Source organism: Salmo trutta, chromosome 7 (assembly GCF_901001165.1).
Source record: "Salmo trutta chromosome 7, fSalTru1.1, whole genome shotgun sequence".
In the NCBI taxonomy this organism is placed as follows: domain Eukaryota; kingdom Metazoa; phylum Chordata; class Actinopteri; order Salmoniformes; family Salmonidae; genus Salmo; species Salmo trutta.
Window position 1 is genome coordinate 45,199,516 of NC_042963.1, and position 24,373 is coordinate 45,223,888.

The window sequence follows — 24,373 nt, forward strand, 5'->3', positions numbered from 1 at the left end:
TAAACGTCCGGATTAGTGTCCCGCTCCTTGAAAGTGGCAGCTCTAGCCTTTAGCTTGTTTACTTTGTTCCAAATGGTCAAAAAAATGATATTGTAATCTAACAGCACCTGTTTGGCACACATAATATGCACAAAGCGCTTGCTCCTTACCTTATTTTTCTTGATTGACAGTATTTTCCACAACTATTCAAATTTATTCCACACATATGACTTCCCCTTTACCTGCTGAGAAACCAAACATTCACCCATTTCGAGCTTATTTGTCACGTCATGTGCATCCATTTTGCTGTCACATCTGTTCTGGTGTTAAGAGTTTGTTATAACCAATTTATTAATCTGATTAGGATATGATATAGGTCAGGCCCTATTGGCCACGTACATGCGATGCATACATGAGCGCAAGGGTTGAGGAAATAGGGAATGTTTTTCCTAAACAAATGATGGATTTTGGTAACAAATCTTTTCAGTCAGAAATGGTTATAGACTAATTATTTTGCAGGTTCAGCAACACAGACAGCGTGATAAACACTGTTGATGTTCTGTGGTGGTCGCTGCAGCAGGAAGGACAGAGAGACAATGGGTGCTAGTCACACAGTCACTCGCTGTCATTATTTTTTAACACAGTGCAGCAAGTCTGAGCCCAGCCCGGCACAATCAAATCAATTGCGGTCGGACTCCCTCTAGTCATCTGTGTGTCTTAATTACTTCATCAAACAGTGCACATAAAAATAAGCTCAGTGCATATAGTTGATTTGATTAAACCATATAGAATGTGTCTATATACGTAAAAATATACATAAACATTTTTCAACCAATTGGTTGGTTGAAAAAACAGACGACTCTCGGTTGACCAAGATTGTTTTAGTTGAGGACAGCCCTAGAACTGACCCTGTATATCAAATGTATTTATAAAGCCCTTCTTACATCAGCTGATGTCACAATGTGCTGTACAGAAACCCAGCCTAAAACCCCAAACAGCAAGCACTGCAGGTGTAGAAGCTCGCTGGCTAGGAAAAACTTCCTACAAAGGCCAGAACCTAGGAAGAAACCTAGAGAGGAACCAGGCTCTGAGGGGTGGCCAGTCCTCTTCTGGCTGTGCCGGTTGGAGATTATAACAGAACATGGCCAAGATGTTCAAATGTTCATAGATGACCAGCAGGGTCAAATAATAATAATCACAGGGGTTGTCGAGGATGCAACAGGTCAGCACCTCAGGAGTAAATGTCAGTTGGCTTTTCATAGCCGATCATTGAGAGTATCTCTACTGCTCCTGCTGTCTCTAGAGAGTTGAAAACAGCAGGTCTGGGACAGGTAGCACGTCCGGTGAACTGGTCAGGGTTCCATAGCCGCAGGCAGAACAGTTGAAACTGGAGCAGCAGCATGGCTGTTCTTATTTCATGTCTTATTTTATTTATTTTGTTTTTATTCTACCTTATGTTATTTTTAGTATTACATTGATATTGATTACTGCATTGCTGGGTTTAGAGCTTGTAAGAAAGGCACTGTACTTGTGCCCTTGACATTAAAACCTGAAACTTCAGGTAAAGTTTGAGACAAAACAAAAAAGAGAGCATTACATCTTAATAGAAACCTGCTTTTGTACCTTTTTACCAATGGTTAAAAGGAGCTGTAAAATTAGTTTCCAGAGGTTTTGCTCTGTAAGTGCTGTGGCTGACAGGAAGGTGTAAGCTGTGTAAATATGTGTCTGTGTATCGCGATCCTCGGAGCCAGCATTGTTTCCCCTAGGATTTTTTTAGCAGCAGTGGCAAAGTTAGTGTGGGGGGAGTGGGTGTGGCCAATGGCAAGGTCAAAATGTTGCTGTTTTAAAGCTAATTTCCTGCAATTCTAGACATTTGCCTCGGGCAGAGAAAAGAAAATGCGGGTTTAAAGCTATTTCCTGCAATTCTACACATTTTGCCATGGGACTGAGCGAAAATATGCAGTTTTAAAGTAACTGTCCAGTATAAATTGCACTTTTAAAAGTTAATATTCTGTTAGCTCATATCTAAATAATGTTGTTGACTCGTCCTATACTCGTATTTGTGGCAAAAGCATAAATAGGCGGGGGGAAAAAACACTTAAAAAAAGGAGGTTGAGCTGGCCATTCAGTGGTCTAGAGATGGATGAGCTGGCCAATCAATGGTCTAGAGATGCATGAGCTGGCCAATCAACGGTCTAGAGATGGATGAGCTGGCCAATCAACGGTCTACTTGTATTCATATTTTTAATGACCGTTATACGCCCACACCATTCTGTTGTTGGGGTACGCCAACACCATTTCAACACAGCTAAGCTGCTTTTTAACATACTTAGTTTTGCATCCAAAATGTTTTAATTATTTCACTCATATTGTAAGTAACTATAGGTCATATTTCATAGCAATCTGGAAGCACTGGACAGTTACTTTAAAGCAAATTTGCTGCAATTCTCCACATTTTGCCATAGCGTATGCCGTGTTCTTATGACATCTGAGTGACAAAAAAATTATAACAAAATCTAAAAAAAGCCATGACATTTTTGGAATTTTAAATTCTGACTATCTAGTTTTTATTCTGGTGGTTGTTAGTTCTCAAAGATGATCTTATTAAAAATATATTCAGCTACATTATATTTTCTACATACTTTATATTAGGTTTCAGTTGTTTAAGTTAAAGAAATATGTAAAAAACTATTTTTACATATTTTTGAGTGGCGGCTACGATTTAGGATCCGCCGCTCCCAAATGAATATAGGGGAAACACTGGCCAGTGTGTGTTTGGTGGACAGGGCTCTGAATAGCAGTCTCCTGCCTTGAGGCAGTCTGATGTAGACAGAGAACACTGTAACCAAGCACCCTATATGATTACGTTTTTGTTCCCCAGCCGTTGCAGTTGCTAAGTCATCTTGTATCTGAGATACTGACAACGGTTCAAAAGCACCTACATTGTGTCTGATCTGACTTTGATTGATGCTTCACTCTGTAATCTAAGCATGCTTTCTAAAGGGGGTTTTGGAAAGAGGTATTTTGAAAGGAGGGCTGTGTTTATGTTTCAGACAGAGATGTATCTGGTGTTTGATTTGATGTCTATACCTGGGAAAAATGGTATACTTCATACCTAACAGATTAGTAGTTCCAGAGTACAGGTATTCCTCAAAAACTCTTTACACCCAGCCTGTTGGGCTATTTTAGCACTTGCACTGTATTTAGCTGGTCTGCCCACTCATTTCAAGTGAGAATCCACCCCCTCAAAGCTATACCTACAGCACACTGTGAGAGGGTTATGGGAGAGGATTGGGCACCTGGCCAAAAATGCATTAGTATTCAGATGATGATCAGTAAGAGCAAAGCAGACACACACACAGAGGAGTGGGGTACCAGTACTGTATGTGTGAGAAGCAGAGTGAGCTGGAGGGGGCTTCAATCTCGTGGAGAGGAAAGAGAGAGAGGGGAGGATCATCACTGTCTCATTACTGTAGCCTCAGGGCTCTCTACAGTATGCACACACATGCACACGCACACGCACACACACACACACACACACACACACACACACACACACACACACACACACACACACACACACACACACTTCAGCCGGAGAGAGAACGGGCATGGAGGGCATCCACTCCAATCTGTGGAGGGAGCACAATGCTGAGAGAGTCCTGTCTGTCTGTCTGCTGGGCTAAGGCCTGATAGTGATCAGTGATAGCCCTGTGCTGTCTGTCTGTCTGCTGGCCTGCTTACCTGTTGAGTGCAGCTCCTTGGTGGGCAGTCTGGGCTCTGCACTCTGTCTTTGACACGCAGTGGGAAGGATAGACTGCATGCAACACAAAGGGACAGACTGGATACTGAAAACAATATGAGAACGAAGTGGAGAATTTAAGCTGTGAAGTAAGTGTTTTTGTCTGTTTGTTCATATGTATTGGAGTGTGTGTTTTGAATGTGAAGTGGAGGGAAAGTGCCTAGGGTTGGTGTGATGGTGATGTCATTCCGTCTGTTTGGTATTGAAGACTTCCTGTCTCGTGTAATGTGATAAACAGTAAGTCATTCATTATGATCTCTGTAACCCAATCCCAGCCTGTAACTCCAGCTGTGTGTGTGAATACAGTAAAGCCCAGAGAGGTATCCATGAAGCAAGCTAGATCCACTCAGGGGTTTCTAAAGCTAAGCAGCTTCAGTTCACATTCCAGCTCAGGCTTCATCCGTATGACAATGGTGGATATTGCTTGTCCGCCTGCTGCTAACTCTAGCAGGCTTGGAACTGTATGAGAACATACAGAAAGAATACTTATTGTAGGGAATAAACATTACTTAGGCCCATGTGATTTGGCCCTGGGAAGAAGCAAAGAAAGTCACATTCCTCAGTGCTCTAGGGAAGATACTATACAGTGCATCTGCAACATGAAGGGCTGCTACAAAAGGTTGAAGAACTCATATGGAGTTCACGTCAGTAGCTCCTGAAAATAAACTCATTGTTGACACAGTTAAAGGCAGCCTATGATTTAGTACAGGATTGCTGAGGATACGGAGGACACTGTATGATATTGGCTGACATATAGCCAAACACTGTATGCTGTGTGAAAATAAACACCATTATTGTTACATTGTGTAGGAGTTAAATCAGAGAGATAGAGGAGTCCAGAGTGTTGTGAAAGGGAATTAGTGGTGTGTTGCATGCCCATCCTGGGACCTGTGTCTGGTCTGCTGGGTCCTGGCTATGAGGGGGCTCAGCTAATACAGCAGTGGGGGACCCATCTGCAAACACAATGTCTGACAGATAGGAAGAGAGATGGGGAACCTCATCTGATCATCTGGTTAAGGAAAGCCACTACTTCCCAGAGCAAGATCAACACAAATGATGCTTCAACGTCAATGATCACAATGCTTTTTCACTGATGGCTGAATGGATGGATGCTGATATACCTTCTCCGCTATGCAATCTCGTTTCCGAGCTGGTCATGGGTGCACCTCAGCTACGCTCAAGGTCCTAAACGATATCATAACCACCATCGATAAGAGACAATACTGTGCAGCTGTATTCATCGACCTAGCCAAGGCTTTCGACTCTGTCAATCACCACATTCTTATTGGCAGACTCAACAGCCTTGGTTTCTCAAATGACTGCCTCGCCTGGTTCACCAACTACTTTTCAGACAGAGTTCAGTGTGTCAAATCAGAGGGCCTGTTGTCCGGACCTCTGGCAGTCTCTATGGGGGTGCCACAGGGTTAAATTCTCGGGCCGACTCGTTTCTCTGTAAACATCAATGATGTCGCTCTTGCTGTTGGTGATTCTCTGATCCACCTCTATGCGGACGACACCATTCTGTAGACTTCTGGCCTTTCTTTGGACACTGTGTTAACTAACCTCCAAACGAGCTTCAATGCCATACAACTCTCCTTCCGTGGCCTTCAACTGCTCTTAAATGCTAGTAAAACTAAATGCATGCTCTTCAACCAATCGCTGCCCGCACCTGCCCGCCCATCCAGCATCACTACTCTGGACGCTTCTGACTTATGTGGACAACTACAAATACCTAGGTGTCTGGTTAGACTGTAAACTCTACTTCCAGACTCACATTAAGCATCTCCAATCCAAAATTAAATCTAGAATCTGCTTCCTATTTCGCAACAAAGCATCTTTCACTCATGCTGCCAAACATACCCTTGTAAAACTGACTACCTACCGATCATTGACTTCGGCGATGTCATTTACAAAATAGCCTTCAACACTCTACTCAGCAAATTGGATGCAGTCTATCACAGTGCCATCCGTTTTGCCACCAAAGCCCCATATACTACCCACCACTGCGACCTGTACGCTCTCGTTGGCTGGCCCTCGCTTCATATTCGTTGCCAAACCCACTGGCTCCAGGTCATTTATAAGTCTTTGCTAGGTAAAGCCCCGACTTATCTCAGCTCACTGGTCACCATAGCAGCACACACCCGTAGCACGCGCTCCAGCAGGTATATTTCACTGGTCACCCCCAAAGCCAATTCCTTCTTTGTCTGCCTTTCCTTCCAGTTCTCTGCTGCCAATGACTGGAACAAATTGCAAAAATCACTGAAGCAGCTCACAGATCATTTCACCTGTACATAGCCCATCTGTAAATAGCCCATCCAACTACCTCATCCCCAATGTTTTTTCTTCTTCTCCTTTGCACCCCAGTATCTCGACTTGCACATTCATCTTCTGCACACCTGTCACTCCAGTGTTAATTGCTAAATTGTAATTACTTCGCCACTACGGCCTATTTATTGCCTTACCTCCCTAATCTTACCTCATTTGCACACACTGTATATATATTTTTTCTATTGTATTATTGACTGTACATTTGTTTATTCCATGTGTAACTCTGTGTTGTTGTTGTTTGTGTCGCACTGCTTTGCTTTATCTTGGCCAGGTCGCAGTTGTAAATGAGAACTTGTTCTCAACTGGCCTACCTGGTTAAATAAAGGTGAAATTAAATTAAAATGTGTTTTAAAAAATGTGATTGTTATTGAGAATCAGTTGGACATCCAATCCTATAAGCAAAAACAAATGAAATGCATTTTAACTACCTTATGGAATGCAAGCTTTTTTGTTACATCTCATCTCTTGACCACTTAACCTCATGCGGATAGGAAGAGAGGCCGCTTCAATCTCCACAACACACTATTGTGAAACTACATTGCGTTTGAGTAGAGGTGTTTCACACCCTAAATTGTGGCAATTGAGTGCTTCAGACAGCAGACAGTCTTAATTATGCTTGAGAGGAATAACACCCTGGAGCCGATTGGCATGGAAATGAGCCGGCGACAAAAGGAAGCAAGGAAACAAGGGAGTAAATCCTACTGTCACCTCCTTAGCCCTCAGCATTGACTGGCTGCTGGGGTGTATTATGGAGGTGAAGTTAATGTTAAAGTGAGTGAATGAAGTGTTCTGTTCATTTCCCTCTGTTTCTTTCTCTCTGCAGAATCAATAGAATGTTCCACAAAAGAACACTCAATGCTAATGTGAATCTATTAGTGATTGTTATTGTGGCATATCGTGTTGTGTGTGTGTGTGTGTGTGCGTGCGTGCGTGCGTGCGTGCGTGCGTGCGCGCACGCTTGAGTACATTCGCGCGCGTGTGCGGACTCTGTGCTGTGACCTGCTAATCCAGAGTCCGTCTCCAGCTCCCACATCCTCAGCAGAGTAACACTGGAACAATGAGAGTGAACTTGGCTTGGGTTCACATCAGAGATGTGAAATCACACCCAGCCCAGACCAGAACAGAAGAGCACGTAGCACATTATAACTCTGGGTCAAATGTTTTGCTGTTAGAAGCCAGCAGCCAATAGTTTGCAAACAAACTGGGCAAATTGCACATGCTGAGAAAATGGAAACAATTTGACTTAACTAATTCTGTAGGTCAGCTTGTCAGAAAGGAATTTCTTCTTGAATTTCTTTTCATTCAGAACAAAACAAGTGGAATGCTCTTTTCCAGGACAGCTAAAACGACAGAATATAGTGGAAAATGGTGTCATTTCTCTCCTGTTTGATTACTCCACTGATTTGAGGGACAGGCGCGTCAGAGAGAGAGAGAGACTGTCAAATCCATTGAGAAATTGGTTGTTCAGCTGAATTCCTGACACTCCTATGGCTTTGAGGCAGCCATGTCATTACACTCGATTGGCTTCAGAGGTTTGGGCTGCTAGCCTGCTAGCCTGGAATGTGCCGTCAAACTCTTTATGCTGAATCTGAAGATAAATGTATAGCTATCCCACTTTTCTAAATATATCAACAAATTTTTATATTTTATGCCTGTTTGTTTTTAACAGCTAAGGGGCTGCCTTTCTGTCATAAAGATATTTTTGTCAATTGAATGTCACTGGAAAGTGGAGAGATATTGGCATGTTCAGGGGGCTAGATTGGCTTTATTGCGTAATGTTGATGTTTCCTTCTGAGTTAGTGAGTCAGCCCTTTAAAGCTTGACCCCTGACCCGGGGACGTGACCCTGAACAATCCTTTTAAGGCAAAGCAGGGGAAAGAAAAGGAGCCTCAGTGGAATGTACAAATAAGATTGGCTCAGGAAAACCCACCAACATGTGTCCTCCTAGGCTTGTTGTCTTTACAAATACCCCCAAGAATACACATTATCCACCTGGCAAAATAAGGCTGACTCTGAGCAGTTGGTTTGGGAAAATGTGGGTTTAAAGCACTTCTTTGGTTAGCTGTTCCTAGATCATGTTAAAAGCTGAAAATTGTTTTAATGTCTCAGAGGTAAAGCTGTTCTGAGATCTGTTCTGAGATCTGAGGCTTACCTTCCTGTGTTTGAAGGACCTCACAGGTTCTGTTCTGTTTTATCAGCTCTGACTTGGCTGTTTGGATCGTGACTCAGAAGCTGAAGTGGTGTTTGAAGTGCTTCCCAGGTTACTCCCCTATGTGGCTGTTCTGAGGGTGGGTGTGTTTGTGTGAGGCCGCTCCCCTTAGTGTGTGTGTGTGTGTGTGTGTAGCTGGCTGCAGGGGGAGAGATCAGTCAGTCAGTCAGTGTGCTCTAGCGGAGAGAACTGAGCATACAGTGGAAGTGTACACATGAAGCTCTCTGTCAGTCACTCCAACTTCAGCGGCTTCCCTCAGCGAGCTCCCAGCAGCTCCTACTGCAGCGAGGGGATACCACCTTGGGCTGCTGCGGGCTCTATCAGGTATGGACAGACAGACAGACCAGAGTTGCCTTTTGCTCATGTTCCTTTTCTTGTTTGTGGGAGAGAGAATAGAGAATCTTTACTTGTGATGTTGTGTATCTATAAATTGTGTGTTTGTTGGAGTTTTGGTTTGAATTTAAAAACCGGTACATTTCTTATACATTTTTAAAGGTTCAGTTTGTTTTTATGGTTTGTTTTAACATTTAGTGAATGTGTGACAAAACCTTTAAAGGAGTTCCTAAAATGGCAACACATCAAATGTTATTTGTCACATGCGCCAAATACAACAGGTGTAGAGCTTACCGTGAAATGCTTACTTACAAGCCTTTAACCAACAATGCAATTCAACAAATAGAGTTAAGAAAATATTTACTAAATAAACTAAAGCAAAATGTCATAAAATAAACAAAATGTAATTCCTTCTTGAATGTAGTGCATCTCTTAATGTTCCTATTCATGCATGGAAATTGTCCTTAAACAGGGGTGTTTCATTTAACTGATATGTTTATTAATGTAAGCTCTTCTGTGTTGAGTGCTGTACAGACAGTGTTTGCAGAGAGCTTGGTCTTTGCCTGTGGGCTGGTTTCTCTCTAATCTCAGTCTGCTCTGGTCTACTGGCAGACTGGCTTTTTTATGTCAGCAACCAGCCATGCTAAAATACACTCTGTCCAGAGTAGCATTGCGTTATCAAATGTTTGTTAAAAACAATATTTGGTTAGTTAAACGATCCAATGTGTAGTTGTTGTTGTTTTTTATTCCAAGAAAATAGAGAACTCTTGTGTGGCATAGTTTCTTCTGTCTAATGACTTGACCAACTCAGAGTTAGGTGTTCATTGCTTGGCAACAGCTTTGAATATTGCTGAGGGAGTGAGAAGTCTAGTAGAACTAATGGACTGCCTCCCTGACCAGAGTGGACATGCAGGACAGTGTGGTGTGGGGCCTGTGGGGCCTGTGGGGCCTCGACAGAGCTCCGCTCATTTCTCTCCACTGGCCTCTCAGACCAAAGTCACCCAATTTCCTGCCCCAGAGTGTCCACTGATCCCCTCACTCCTCTGGGGCCCTGGGTCTCTAATTCTGCGTACACCACACAGAGACAGAGGGGTATATGTGGCACCACACCACCCCCAACTCATTCTATAGAGACTCCAGTCTCAACTATCTAAACAAACACAAGAATGTCAACTATTTTGACCCCTAACTTCCAAGCTTAGTCTTTAACATCATTTTTAGTATGGCATCTCCTAGTCAGGGTGAAATGAGAGGAGAGAAGGGAAGAGATGGGTGTAGAAAGAGAGAGTAAAGTGCCTGGGATGTTAGCAAGACGGTTGAAGGGAGAGAGAAAATAGAGAAGGATGTTGTGAACAGTGACAGCAGCATCAGGAGCAGGGGAGGGGAGGTCTAACCTAACATATACCTCCCCAGGCCCCGAAGGAGCTGTCAGTCAACGTAAATGGACTGCGAGCTCACTCTACCCACAATCAACCTCTGACGCAGAGCCCAGAATGTACCCAGGTGACTCCCTCCTCCATTTAACAGATCATCAGGGTTGATAGCATAGCAAACTCAGCCCACAGGCATGATTAATCCTGTTCTGCATGGCTAGAAGACATTCTGAAAAATGTATTGTTTTGACCACTTCACTTCTCACTAGTCCATTAAGGGTACAGTAGAACTGCCTTCCACAATTAAACAGAAGGAAGGAAGGGAGACATTTTGAATACTGAATGACTGTGTCTCTGTGCTGGACCTGTTCCACCGTTGCCACCCACTCCAGCCCCTGGTCTTGTCTTGCATGTCTCAGATCAGTGAAAATATGAATTGTTTTGGAGTAGCTGTGTGGATGGAGTTCTGGTGTGTGGGTGTGAAGACCAGGGCAGGGAAACAAGGGCTGGATTGGGCACTGGGACACTGCAGGGCACTAGGCAGGCAGCTGTCCAGCAGGACACACTGTGCCTGGCAAATGTTAGATTAGAGCCAGACCTCTGCCCACCTCCCCGCCAGACTGGAACCTTCTTGGGTCATGTGGGGGGTGATTTTAATTTTTTATTTAACCTTAAGAACAAATTGTTATTTACAATGACGGCCTACCAAAAGGCAAAAGACCTCCTGCGGGGACGGGGCTGGGATGACAAAATAAAAATATAGGTCAAAACACACATCACGACAAGAGAGACACCACAACACTATATAAAGAGAGACCTAAGACAACAACATAGCAAGACAGCAACACATGACAACACAGCATGGTAGTAACAGAACATGACGATAGCACAACATGGTAGCAGCACAAAACATGGTGCAAACAGTATTGGGCACAGTCAACAGCACAAAGGGCAAGAAGGTAGAGACAACAATACATCACCCAAAGCAGCCACAACTGTCTGTAAGAGGGTCCATGATTGAGTCTTTGAATGAAGAGATGGAGATAAAACAGTCCCGTTTGAGTGTTGGGACTACTGTTGAATCATTCCTGTCATCTATTGACTATGATTTCCCCCTGCTACCGGTTCATATTTCTCCATGTAAACATAGACCTATACTGAAATGGTTGGACTTAGCTGAGACTTTGGACTGAGTAGACCTGTGAAGTAAGTATGTTGCTTCTGGCGTACGTGTTGAGAGGAGCTGTTGATGCTGTCACAGGGAACTCTCAGCACTGTCTGGCTGCGGCTGGCTGGGATGTTTCGGTTAGCTCAGTCAGCATCACACTGGCATGGGGAGGCGGAGGACGGACGGACGGACGGACGGACGGACAGACAGAGGAGCGTGTCTTGCTCCGTGTGAACTTCTAATCTTTTGAGAGCAACCTCCCATCCAACTCCCTGCACACTTCCACACATCTGAGAGTACTGTTAAATGAGTGATTCTGTTACCCAGACAGTGGGTGATGAACCACACACACACACACACTCCTATCTGCCTGCACACACACAGATTTCGGTCCGTTCACAGTTCACACACAGAACCTTTGGCCCTGAGAATAGCAGCATTTTCCACAGAACCCCACTCTAATGAAAGGTAACTTCAGTGGGAACAGGGAGATCCTAGTGTAGAGCGATCTCAAATCATATATAAGGCAGCTTGCATGAGACCCAGACATCCCAACTATTCCTTATCTTCTGGCCTCCACGCAAACCTCCTTAGAATGGTATCTTGGTTAGGGCCCATCAGTGTTGGTGACTGGCAGGACCTGGTGTGGTGGAAAACTCTGTTACCCAGCAGCCCCCCTGGTCCTGGGAGACACGCTGCTGAACGCTAATTAAAAGAAGTTTGGAGTTCAAAGGGAGACGTTCCTAACATCACAGTAATATGGGAATGCTGTCTCTGGCCAACAGACCTTGGAAAAGAGGGAGAATAATAGGAGTGGTTTTCTCTCCACCTTGTCTTCTTTTGTTAATGTCTCTCTGTTTCTCTCCACCCTGTCTTCTTTTGTTAATGTCTCTCTGTTTCTCTCCACCCTGTCTTCTTTTGTTAATGTCTCTCTGTTTCTCTCCATCATGTCTTCTTTTGTTAATGTCTCTCTGTTTCTCTCCACCATGTCTTCTTTCGTTAATGTCTCTCTGTTTCTCTCCATCATGTCTTCTTTTGTTAATGTCCCTCTGTTTCTCTCCACCCTGTCTTCTTTTGTTAATGTCCCTCTGTTTCTCTCCACCATGTCTTCTTTCGTTAATGTCTCTCTGTTTCTCTCCATCATGTCTTCTTTTGTTAATGTCTCTCTGTTTCTCTCCACCCTGTCTTCTTTTGTTAATGTCCCTCTGTTTCTCTCCACCTTGTCTTCTTTTGTTAATGTCTCTCTGTTTCTCTCCACCTTGTCTTCTTTTGTTAATGTCTCTCTGTTTCTCTCCACCTTGTCTTCTTTTGTTAATGTCTCTCTGTTTCTCTCCACCTTGTCTTCTTTTGTTAATGTCTCTCTGTTTCTCTCCACCCTGTCTTCTTTTGTTAATGTCTCTCTGTTTCTCTCCACCATGTCTTCTTTTGTTAATGTCTCTCTGTTTCTCTCCACCATGTCTTCTTTTGTTAATGTCTCTCTGTTTCTCTCCACCATGTCTTCTTTTGTTAATGTCTCTCTGTTTCTCTCCACCTTGTCTTCTTTTGTTAATGTCCCTCTGTTTCTCTCCACCTTGTCTTCTTTTGTTAATGTTCCTCTGTTTCTCTCCACCTTGTCTTCTTTTGTTAATGTCTCTGTTTCTCTCCACCTTGTCTTCTTTTGTTAATGTTCCTCTGTTTCTCTCCACCCTGTCTTCTTTTGTTAATGTCTCTGTTTCTCTCCACCCTGTCTTCTTTTGTTAATGTCTCTCTGTTTCTCTCCACCCTGTCTTCTTTTGTTAATGTCCCTCTGTTTCTCTCCACCCTGTCTTCTTTTGTTAATGTCTCTCTGTTTCTCTCCACCCTGTCTTCTTTTGTTAATGTCCCTCTGTTTCTCTCCACCTTGTCTTCTTTGTTAATGTCTCTCTGTTTCTCTCCACCCTGTCTTCTTTTGTTAATGTCTCTCTGTTTCTCTCCACCTTGTCTTCTTTTGTTAATGTCTCTCTGTTTCTCTCCACCCTGTCTTCTTTTGTTAATGTCTCTCTGTTTCTCTCCAACCTGTCTTTTGTTAATGTCTCTCTGTTTCTCTCCACCCTGTCTTCTTTTGTTAATGTCTCTCTGTTTCTCTCCACCTTGTCTTCTTTTGTTAATGTCCCTCTGTTTCTCTCCACCATGTCTTCTTTTGTTAATGTCTCTCTGTTTCTCTCCACCTTGTCTTCTTTTGTTAATGTCTCTCTGTTTCTCTCCACCATGTCTTCTTTTGTTAATGTCTCTCTGTTTCTCTCCACCTTGTCTTCTTTTGTTAATGTCTGTGTTTCTCTCCACCCTGTCTGCTTTTGTTAATGTCTGTGTTTCTCTCCACCCTGTCTTATTTTGTTAATGTCCCTCTGTTTCTCTCCACCCTGTCTTATTTTGTTCATGTCTCACTCATTCTCTCCACCCTGTCTTATTTTGTTAATGTCCCTCTGTTTCTCTCCACCCTGTCTTATTTTGTTAATGTCTCTCTGTTTCTCTCCACCCTGTCTTATTTTGTTAATGTCCCTCTGTTTCTCTCCACCCTGTCTTATTTTGTTAATGTCTCTCTGTTTCTCTCCACCCTGTCTTATTTTGTTAATGTCTCTCTGTTTCTCTCCACCTTGTCTTCTTTTGTTAATGTCTCTCTGTTTCTCTCCACCCTGTCTTCTTTTGTTAATGTCACTCTGTTTCTCTACAGCAGGGATCATCAACTAGATTCAGCCGCTTACCGATTTTGTTCTTAAGCGGATGGTCAAGAAATAATTACAAATTATTTGTAGACTGTAAATTGACCGCAAGAAGCCCAAACAGTTAACCTTTGACTAAAACACAATCATTTCAAACCTTTTTTACATTTGGATACGATCACATACGTCTCTCTATAATGTTTCTGAATACTTTGGAACAGACTTCCAACATTAAAATTACTTGGAGCTGATTTGCTGGTGTTTTTAGTCTTTTATGTCCCCCAAAACTTGAGGGGGCAAAATAAAATAACCCTCGGGCCAAACGTGGGCGGCCAGTTGGAGAACCCTGCTCTACATATCTTTCCCTTTCTCACTCTAGTTATGTCTCTCTTGTCTTACCTCTTTCTCTCTAATAACTTTTACCATATCTACTCAAACTCTTTCTCTCTTCTGTGTTCCTCTCTTCCAGTTGGGACGACAGCAGCTCGGTGAGCAGTGGGATCAGTGACACTATCGACACAGATGACATCAACACCAGTTCCTCAGTCAGCTCCTACGTCAACACTCCATCCGTCTCCTGCAAGGACATAGAGGGACAGGTAGGTTCTGCACCATTCAGGGGCGTGGCAACCATAGAATTAGAATGACTAGAACAGTGAACAGACATTATGTTGTTTCTATTTTTATAATAAAGCCAAGAAACGCTTATTAAACTTTAATTTCCCTTCAATAAACTCTGAATATAGATCACGTGATGTCCACAGCCAGACATTACCCTGCTGATTTTCAATTAGTAGAGCTGAGGGATTAACCAAAATGTTTTTGGGTTATTAAACAACTAATTGTTAACTTCTATGGGCTACGTGGGACGCCCACATGCGGGACACAGCCAGTGAAATATCAGGGCGGCAAATTCAAAAACAACAAAATGTCATAATTCAGCTTTCTCAAACATACAACTATTTTACACCATTTTAAAGATACACTTCTCCTTGATGTAACCACATTCTCCGATTTCAAAAAGGCTTTACAGTGAAAGCAAAACATTAGATTATGTTAGGAGAGTACATAGACAAAAATAATCACACAGCCATTTTCCAAGCAAGGACATGTGTCAATAAAACCCAAAACACAGCTAAATGAAGCACTAACCTTTGACGATCTTCATCAGATGACACTCCTAGGACATTATGTTACACAAAACATTTATATTTTGTTTGATAAAGTTCATATTTATATCCAAAAACAGCATTTTACAATGACGCGTGATGTTCAGAAAATGTATTCCCACCAAAACGTCCAGTGAATGTGCACATCAATTTACAAAAATACTCATCATAAACGTTGACAAAATATATAACAAATATTTAAAGAATTATAGATAGACTACTCCTGGATGCAACCGCTGTGTCAGATTTTAAAATAGCTTTACGGAGAAAGCACATTTTTCAACATTGTGAGTACATAGTTCAGCCATCACGGCGAGCTATACAGACACCCGCCAAGTTCGGGGCAACCTAAACTCAGAATTAGTATTAGAAATATTCTCTTACCTTTGCTGATCTTCGTCAGAATGCACTCCCAGGACTGCTACTTCCACAAGAAATTTTGTTTTTGTTCTAAATAATCCATATTTATGTCCAAATACCTCCGTTTTGTTCGTGCGTTCAGAGCACTATCCAAAGGCATAACGCGGGAGCGCGGTACCAGAGACGGAAAGTCAAAATGTTCCATTACCGTACTTAGAAGCATGTCAAACACTGTTTAAAATCAATCTTTATGGTATTTTTTACGTAAAATGTTGATAATATTCAAACCGGACAATAGCATATTCATTCAAGGAGAAAAAGAAGGAACGGAGCGCTCGCATGACCGCGCATATCCAATCCTTTTGTTGCCAGGCAGTCCACTCAGAAACTGAGCTCCTATTATCTGCCCAGTGACAGGAGAATGCTCAAACCATTTTCTGAAGGCTTTAGACAGCCAATGGAAGCCTTAGGAAGTGCAACGTAACCCCACGGATACTGTAGTTTCGAAAGGGACTAGAAAGAAGAACTACAATTCTCAGATCCTCCACTTCCTGGTTTACTTTTTCTCAGGTTTTTGCCTGCCATATGAGTTCTGTTATACTCACAGACACCATTTTAGAGTGTTTTCTATCCAAATCTACTAATAAAATGCATATTCTGGTTTCTGGGCCAGAGTAGTAACCTGTTTAAATTGGGTACATTTTTTATCCAGCCATGAAAATACTGCCCCCTAGCCCAGACAGGTTAAAATATTTAAATTCCGTGTAGTTTTTTTTGTGAGCCCAACGCGCTGTTTCTCTGGAGAGAAATCCAGTTTTTCACAAGAGAAATAAAGTCAAGTAGAGTCGCAATTCAACGGCTTAGACACGAGAGATATGTGGCAGGGTCTACAGTCAATCATAGAATACAAAAAGAAAACCAGCCCCGTCGCGGACCCGATGTCAAAACAACTTCTTTGCTCCCTTTGAGGACAATACAGTGCCACCGACACAGCCCGCTACCAAAGACTGTGGACTCTCCTACACCGCAGCCAACGTGAGTAAAACATTTAAACGTGTTAGCCCTCGCAAGGCTGCTGGCCCAGACGGCATCCCTAGCCGCGACCTCAGAGCATGCGCAGACCAGCTGGCTGGTGTGTTTACGGACATATTCAATCAATCCCAGTCTGCTGTTCCCACATGCTTCAAGAGAACCACCATTGTTCCTGTTCCCAAGAAACCTAAGGTAATTGAGCTAAATGACTATCGCCCCGTAGCACTCACTTCCGTCATCATGAAGTGCTTTGAGAGACTAGTCAAGGATCATATCACCTCCACCCTACCTGATACCCTAGACCCACTCCAATTTGCTTACCGCCCCAATAGGTCCACAGACGATGCAATCGCAATCACACTGCACACTGCCCTAACCCATCTGGACAAGAGGAATACCTATGTAAGAATGCTGTTCATCGACTACAGCTCAGCATTTAACACCATAGTACCCTCCAAACTCGTCAGTAAGCTTGAGATCATGGGTCTCGACCCCACCCTGTGCAACTGGGTCCTGGACTTCCTGACGGGCCGCCCCCAGGTGGTGAGGGTAGGAAACAACTTCTCCATCCCGCTGATCCTCAACACTGGGGCCCCACAAGGGTGCGTTCTCAGCCCTCTCCTGTACTCCCTGTTCACCCATGACTGCGTGGCCATGCACGCCTACAACTCAATCATCCAGTTTGCAGACGACACTACAGTGGTAGGCTTAATTACCAACAACGACGAGACAGCCTACAGGGAGGAGGTGAGGGCCCTCGGAGTGTGTTATCAGGAAAATAACCTCGCACTGGACTTGGACTTCAGGAAACAGCAGAGGGAGCACCCCCCTATCCACATCGACGGGACAGTAGTGGAGAAGGTAGAAAGTTTTATGTTCCTCGGCGTACACATCACAGACAAACTGAAATGGTCCACCCACACAGACAGCGTGGTGAAGAAGGCGCAACAGCGCCTCTTCAACCTCAGGAGGCGGAAGAAATTTGTCTTGTCACCAAAAACACTCACAAACTTTTCTGATGCACAATCGAGAGCATCCTGTCGGGCTGTATCACCGCCTGGAAGGCAACTGGTCCGCCCACAATCGCAAGGCTCTCCAGAGGGTAGTGAGGTCTGCCCAACGCATCACCGGGGGCAAACTACCTTCCCTCCAGGACACCTACACCACCCAATGTCACAGGAAGGCCAAAAAGATCATCAAGGACAACAACCACCCGAGCCACTGCCTGTTCACCCCGCTATCATCCAGAAGGCGAGGTCAGTACAGGTGCATCAAAGCAGGGACCGAGAGACTGAAAAACAGCTTCTATCTCAAGGCCATCAGACTGTTAAACAGCCATCACTGACATTGAGTGGCTGCTGCCAACATACTGACTCAACTCTCTAGCCACTTTAATAATAAAAAAATTGATATAATAAATGTATCACTAGTCACTTTAAACAATGCCACTTTATATAATGTTTACATACCCTACATTACTCATCTCATATGTATATACTGTACTCTATACCATCTACTGCATCTTGCCTATGCCGTTTGGCCATCGCTCATCCATGTATTTGTATGTACATATTCTTATTCATTCCTTTACACTTGTGTGTATAAGGTAGTTGTTGTGAAATTGTTAGAATACTTGTTAGATATTACTGCATGGTCAGAACTAGAAACACAAGCATTTCGCTACACTCGCATTAACATCTGCTAACCATGTGTATGTGACCAATACAATTTGATTTGATTTGAAGAACTATTTGGGACGCTGGGCTGAAGGGAGTTGTAGTTTTCATTAAGCAAATATTCAACCTAGTTCAGCACAGAAACTTGCTATTGAAAAAAAGGTTCAAATCTTTTATATACAGTATGTATTTTTAATAACTGAAGTATTTTATTTCATAGTAATTTAACATTTTTGTATGTGGACAGAGACAATAGAATATTTTCAATGTTTTGGCAATTGAATGTTTACTATTTTTCGCTTTGGAATTTCGATTAAAAAGCTTGAATAATTTTAATTTCATAATGCATTTCATGTTTAAAAAAGCACTAATCGCTCAGCACTAACCATTTAGGCTGAGGTAGGAGCGTTTAAGCTCTCCTTTGTAATATACGAGGGACTTGTATGCTTTGATTCTTTTGGCCCCAATCATTTGAATGGGTACATTAACCTGAACATAACTGCATACACTAGACTGCCTCTTAACTTTCACACTTCAGTTATAGAGGTTGTGGAAGAAATAAGCAGAGTGAAACGTTCATCTGTTTCTGATCTGTATTATATGCTGATGTGGTTGCCTCCAAGTGTTGATTGAAGTTGCAGCCTAGCACACATCACCTCCCACTTCATCTTATCCAGACACTCCTATTCGTAGGTGCACATGTTCACCTTTTAGACTACTGGTTTCAGGAGAAGACGTTCTGTTTGCCATATTGTAAAAGTGTCTAAATCTAGATTCTTGAGACTGTATGATGCAATCCTTTTTAGGCGCTTTTGAACAATGTAGACCAAAGCCACAAGAGGGTAGAATACATTTCAGACGTTCCTTGTGAACCCTCAACCTGCTCCGTCAAGCCTTTGAACAGTGAGTCATTACTCAGTCATTACTCAGATATGAGGCAAAATTAACTCCAACCCACTCAATTGGGCACAAACTGGTTGAATCAATATTTGCAGCAATAGGTGATAATATCTCTCTAGTAGCTGATCTGTCATCAGTATTGTGGAATAATTCTAATGTTAAGATAAGATTTGAATGGAGAAAGCTGATCCGAGAGCCGCGCTGCTTTTCTTTCGAACCTACCAGTATCCACACATGCCTCAACGACGCACACAGCAAACTCTCTGCTTGGTGTTTTGGGAAATGTGTGTTGAATCTTTGACGGTTGCAGGAAGGATGCATCGTTAAAACACTCGTAAGCCTAAATTCCATCGCTGTCGGGAGACTGGGGCCAGGTCATTTGGTTCTGCTATTAGATGAAGAACAGTGATATCACATTAATCTGTTGTATAAATTAAGAAAATATATATCTGTATTCCCATTTGAACTTTGCTGTGCTTTTAATTGGTTTAAAGCGCAGTGAGACATTTGGGTGATAACTAAACCAAAAATCAGACATTGTTTTTCCATTGCAATTTGGTTGTGCATTTAGATCAGTGGTATTCAAAGTTGTTCATTTTTATCTCTTATTGAAAATAAATGAATAAATACATTTACTCAATAAAATTGTATCTTTCAAATGTTTGTTTTTTTACATTTGGCAACACCACTGCAGCTCCCTCGCGACCCCGACTTTGAATAACGCTGTTTTAGATGGTTGAAAACATTGTGATAACACTTAGGAAATTCAACTAACTTTTGCAGTCTTTTTGAGTGGGTGAATATAGGTTGTAATCCCATTGATCACCTTCTCAACCAAATATTACCCACGTTGAAATGACAGTGTGCCCACAGGGCCGTGACTGCACTGAACCCTGCTTTAGAGCTGACCAGGGAGGGAGTCTTGGGGTGAACTTTTTTTAAGCTTTATTTGACGAACAATTTATTATTTTACTATGATGGCCTACCCCGGCCAAACCCTCCCCTAACCCGGCGACCCTGGGCCAATTGTGCACCGCCCTATGGGACTCCCGATCACGGCCGGTTGTGATACAGCCCAGGATCGAACCAGGGTCTGTAGTGACGCCTCTAACACTGAGATGCAGTGCCTTAGACCGCTGCGCCGCTCGGGAGCCCAATTTATGGGCTTAACTACACACATGACCAAAAGTATGTGGACACTTTCTCGTCAAACATCTCATTCCAAAATCATGGGCATTAATATGGAGTTGGTCCCCCTCTTTACTGCTATAACACTCATCTAAGAAGGCTTTCCACTAGATGTTGGAACATTGCTGCGGAGACTTGCTTCCATTCAGCCACAAAAGCATTATTAAGGTCGGGCACTCATGTTGGGCTATTAGGCCAGGCTCACAGTTGGCATTCCAATTCATCCCAAAGATGTTCATTGGGGTTGAGGTCAGGGCTCTGTGCAAGCCAGTCAAGTTCTTCTACAACGATCTCGACAAACCATTTCTGTATGGACCTCGCTTTGCGCATGGGGGCATTGTCATACTGAAACTGGAAAGGGCCTTTCCCAAACTGTTGTGACAAAGTTGGAAGCACAGAATCGTCTAGAATGTCATTGTATGCTGTAGCATTAAGATTTCCTTTCACTGGAACTAAGGGCCCGAACCATGAAAAACAGCCCCAGACCAATATTCCTCCTCCATCAAACTTTACAGTTGTCACTATGCATTGGGGGAGGTAGCGTTCTCCTGGCATCCACCAAACCCAGATTTGTCTGTCGGACTCCCAGATGGTGAAGCGTGATTCGTCACTCCATAGAATGCGTTTCCACTGCTCCAGAGTCCAATGGCAGCGAGCTTTACACTCCAGCCGACGCTTGGCATTTCGCATGGTGATCTGAGGTTTGTGTGCGGCTGCTCGGCCATGGAAACCCATTTCATGAAGCTCCCAACAAACAGTTATTGTGCTGATGTTGCTTCAGAGGCAATTTGGAACTCGGTAGTGAGTGTTGCAACCGAGGACAGACGATTTTTACGCGCTATACGCTTCAGCTCTCTGCGGTCCCCATCTGTGAGCTTGTGTGGCATACCGCTTTGCAGCTGAGCCGTTGTTACGCCGAGGTGTTTCCACTTCACAATAACAGCACTTACAGTTGACTGGGTCAGCTCTAGCAAGGCAGAAATTTGACAAAATGACTTGTTGGAAAGGTGGCATCCTATGACGGTTGTCACGTTGAAAGTCACTGAGCTCTTCAGTAAAGACATTCTACTGCCAATGTTTGTCTATGGAGATTGCATGTCTGTGTGCTCGATTTTATACACCTGTCAGCAACGGGTGTGGCTGAAATAGCCAAATCCACTAATTTGAAGGGGTGTCCACATGCTTTTGTATATACAGTGTAGTAGTAGGCCTGACCCATGTCCTCATCAGATACACCTCAACACTCACAAACTTATGTCTGTCATCATTGCTTATGTGCAAGATTGTGTGATAGAAGCAGTTTCTGTTTTTCCAAAGATAACCACACAATGTTCCTGTAGAGACAGTCTCTTTTCAGTGGAACATCCTGACAACAGCACAGAGTGAGTTTTTTCAGGAATAAAGCAGTTGGCATGGTTGTGACTGTGATGTAGAAGACTGTTCAGCAAGGTTATTTCCAGTCATAAAAAGGAACTGGGTAGACGAAAGCAACGACTGCAGCTTTGGCACCCGTTTTGTTTTCATGTTTTTCTACCATTAAGGTTTTCACTGCATCCTCCCGTGCCAACGAGTGACTTAAAATCAAACAGTAGAATGCAGACGGCCCCAAAACCAGCTCTTCAAGCCAACATTCAGTCACAAAGTCCCCTCCCATTTTCTCTGTAACTGTATTGCCTTTTATAGAATTGCTTTGTGTTGCATTTTTCTGCTGCTCTGTAGAATATGGCTTGGATTTATTATTGAGGCTATAGAGATAACAGTGTTTATGATTCAGGCTGATAAAGAAAGAGGCCATTAAAATTCTTTCCCTGGCAATCATTTTTTATGAGTATTTTCAGTAGCTAGAACAATGACCTGTTATAACCAAGGCTGACGTAAGTTTGGCGAGAGCTGGGAAAACACACTACAAAACACAGCTTCAACACGTTGTTTATTTGAACGGTCAATGTAATGGTCCTGTTCGCCTGCCTCTCCTTCTCTTTCTCAAGTCTTTACTTATCCCATTTTTTCATTTTGAGGCAGTAATGTTGATACATGAAGCATGAAGTCGTCTTTGCTGATTTCCTGTGATAATCACTCCAGGCCCTGTCAGGGACTGTCCAATAATCCACTGCTAACTCTCCTGACCACGGTTTTGTTCATTAGGCACCAAACGGAAGCAAATGGACTGAAACATGGAGGGACTACCTCGACCTGTCCAATAGAAAGCGTTAATTGTCACTTTGTATTGCAACGCGTTTAAAAAATATATATATATGTTGCATGCCTTATTGAACTCAACCAATGTTTGTGAAGTGATTCAGCCACATGCCTCAGATGAAAAGCCAGATGGGCAGCAGTGACATCAAAAAGCGTTAATGTTCAACCACAGAGTTAATGCCTCAGATCCACACATTACTTCTAAGATGAGAGCAGACTGCACCCAAATCAGAGAAAAATCCTCATCAATATCAAGTTCCTGAATAGGAATCTTTTCCCTTGGCAGTTGAGCAACAGCTCATAGAACAAAGAGGATATTTGTATAATGTGATGACTAAACAAACATCCTGGTCTTGACAGTGTGTTTGTAATGAGTGCTGTTTGCTGATGAGAATATGAAATCATTCACAGTAATAGGGACATGTGGAGTTGTTTAACTGGAATGATGGTATAAGGCTGAGCTTATGGGGGGAGGTAATAGATCAGCGTTTCCCAAACTCGGTCCTCAGGACCCCAAGGGGTGTACGTTTTGGGTTTTGCCCTAACACTACGCATCTGATTCCAATAATCAAAGCTTGATGACTAGTTGATGATTTGAATCAGCTGTGTAGTGTTAGGGCTAAACATGCACCCATTGGGGTCTCCAGGACTGAGCTTAGGAAATGCTGGTCTAGACTAGTAGACCATTGCTTTTCTTTCTGCTTGCTCTCCTAGTGAGATGATTCACGTATCAGTGTTATTATTATACTGATATACTGTAAGTAGAGTGGAGTTAGAGTATGTACAGCAGTGGTGGCTGGTGTCACTTTTAATGGGGAGGACAGGCTCATAGTAATGGCTGGAACAGAGTGAATGGAATGGTCTCAAACACATCTAACATCTGGTTTCCATGTGTTTGATACCATTTCATTCACTCCATTCATTATTATGATCCGTCCTCCCCTCACCAGTCTCCTCTGATGTACAGTATCTACAGCACTTGAACAAACAGAAGTAACAGATGTTTGACGTTTGGTTTCCCTCAGCTCCAGACGGACGCAGAGAAGCACTTGGCCATCGAGCGGAACTCTGTGTGGTCCGGCAGTGACGAGGTCAAGAGGTCAGACGGTGGCTCGGACAACGGGGTCAAAATGGAGTTGGGCTCCAAGTATTGCCGCCACCCCTCAGACATGTCGGACGAGTCGGACAGGAGCTCCTCAGGCCGCAATACTCCCTCCATGGCCCACACAGGCTCCTGGAGGCGGGGAATGAGCGCCCAGGTGGGCGTAACCTCGCCCAGGACCAAGGCTCCCATCACGCCAGGTTGTGCAACGCTGAAGACCCATGTTTCAGGTACGTTACAAACAGAGTAGAGACAGACGGAGCCCAGCAGCCACACTGTCTCTATATTGTTCTCTATCAGTCTGAACTATACTGAACAAAAAGATAAACGCAACAAAGTGTGCTCTTCACATGTACCGGGCAGATGGCAGACAATGTGTATGACATCGTGTGGGTGAGCGGTTTGCTGATGTCAACGTTGTGAACAGAGTGCCCCATGGTGACGGTGGGGTTATGGTATTGGCAGGCATAAGCTAAGGACAATCAATCAATCAAATGTATTTATAAAGCCCTTTATACATCAGCCTATGTCACAAAGTGCTATCCAGAAACCCAGCCTAAAACCCCAAACAGCAAGCAATGCAGATGTAGAAGCACGGTGGCAAGGAAAATTCCCTAGATAGGCATGAACCTAGGAAGAAACCTAGAGAGGAACCAGGCTCTGAGGGGTGGCCAGTCCTCTTCTGGCTGTGCCGGGTGGAGATTATAACAGAACATGGCCAAGACGTTCAAATGTTCATAGATGACCAGCAGGGTCAAATAATAATAATCACAGTGGTTGTAGAGGGTGCAACAGGTCAGCACCTCAGGAGTAAATATCAGTTGGCTTTTCATAGCCAATCATTCAGAGTAGAGACAGCAGGTGCGGTAGAGAGAGA

At 43.3% G+C, this 24,373-nt stretch overlaps 1 protein-coding gene across 1 annotated transcript in view; it reads left to right on the forward strand.

The window, feature by feature from the left end:
* The window catches only part of nav2b (neuron navigator 2b), a 104,920-nt gene that overhangs the window by 56,464 nt on the left and 24,083 nt on the right, over nucleotides 1-24,373 (forward strand). Inside the window, exons 12-13 of the mRNA XM_029759100.1 lie at nucleotides 14,340-14,469; nucleotides 23,420-23,726. Of these exons, the coding sequence (XP_029614960.1) occupies nucleotides 14,340-14,469; nucleotides 23,420-23,726 (437 nt within the window). The remainder of the gene's footprint in view (nucleotides 1-14,339; nucleotides 14,470-23,419; nucleotides 23,727-24,373) is intronic.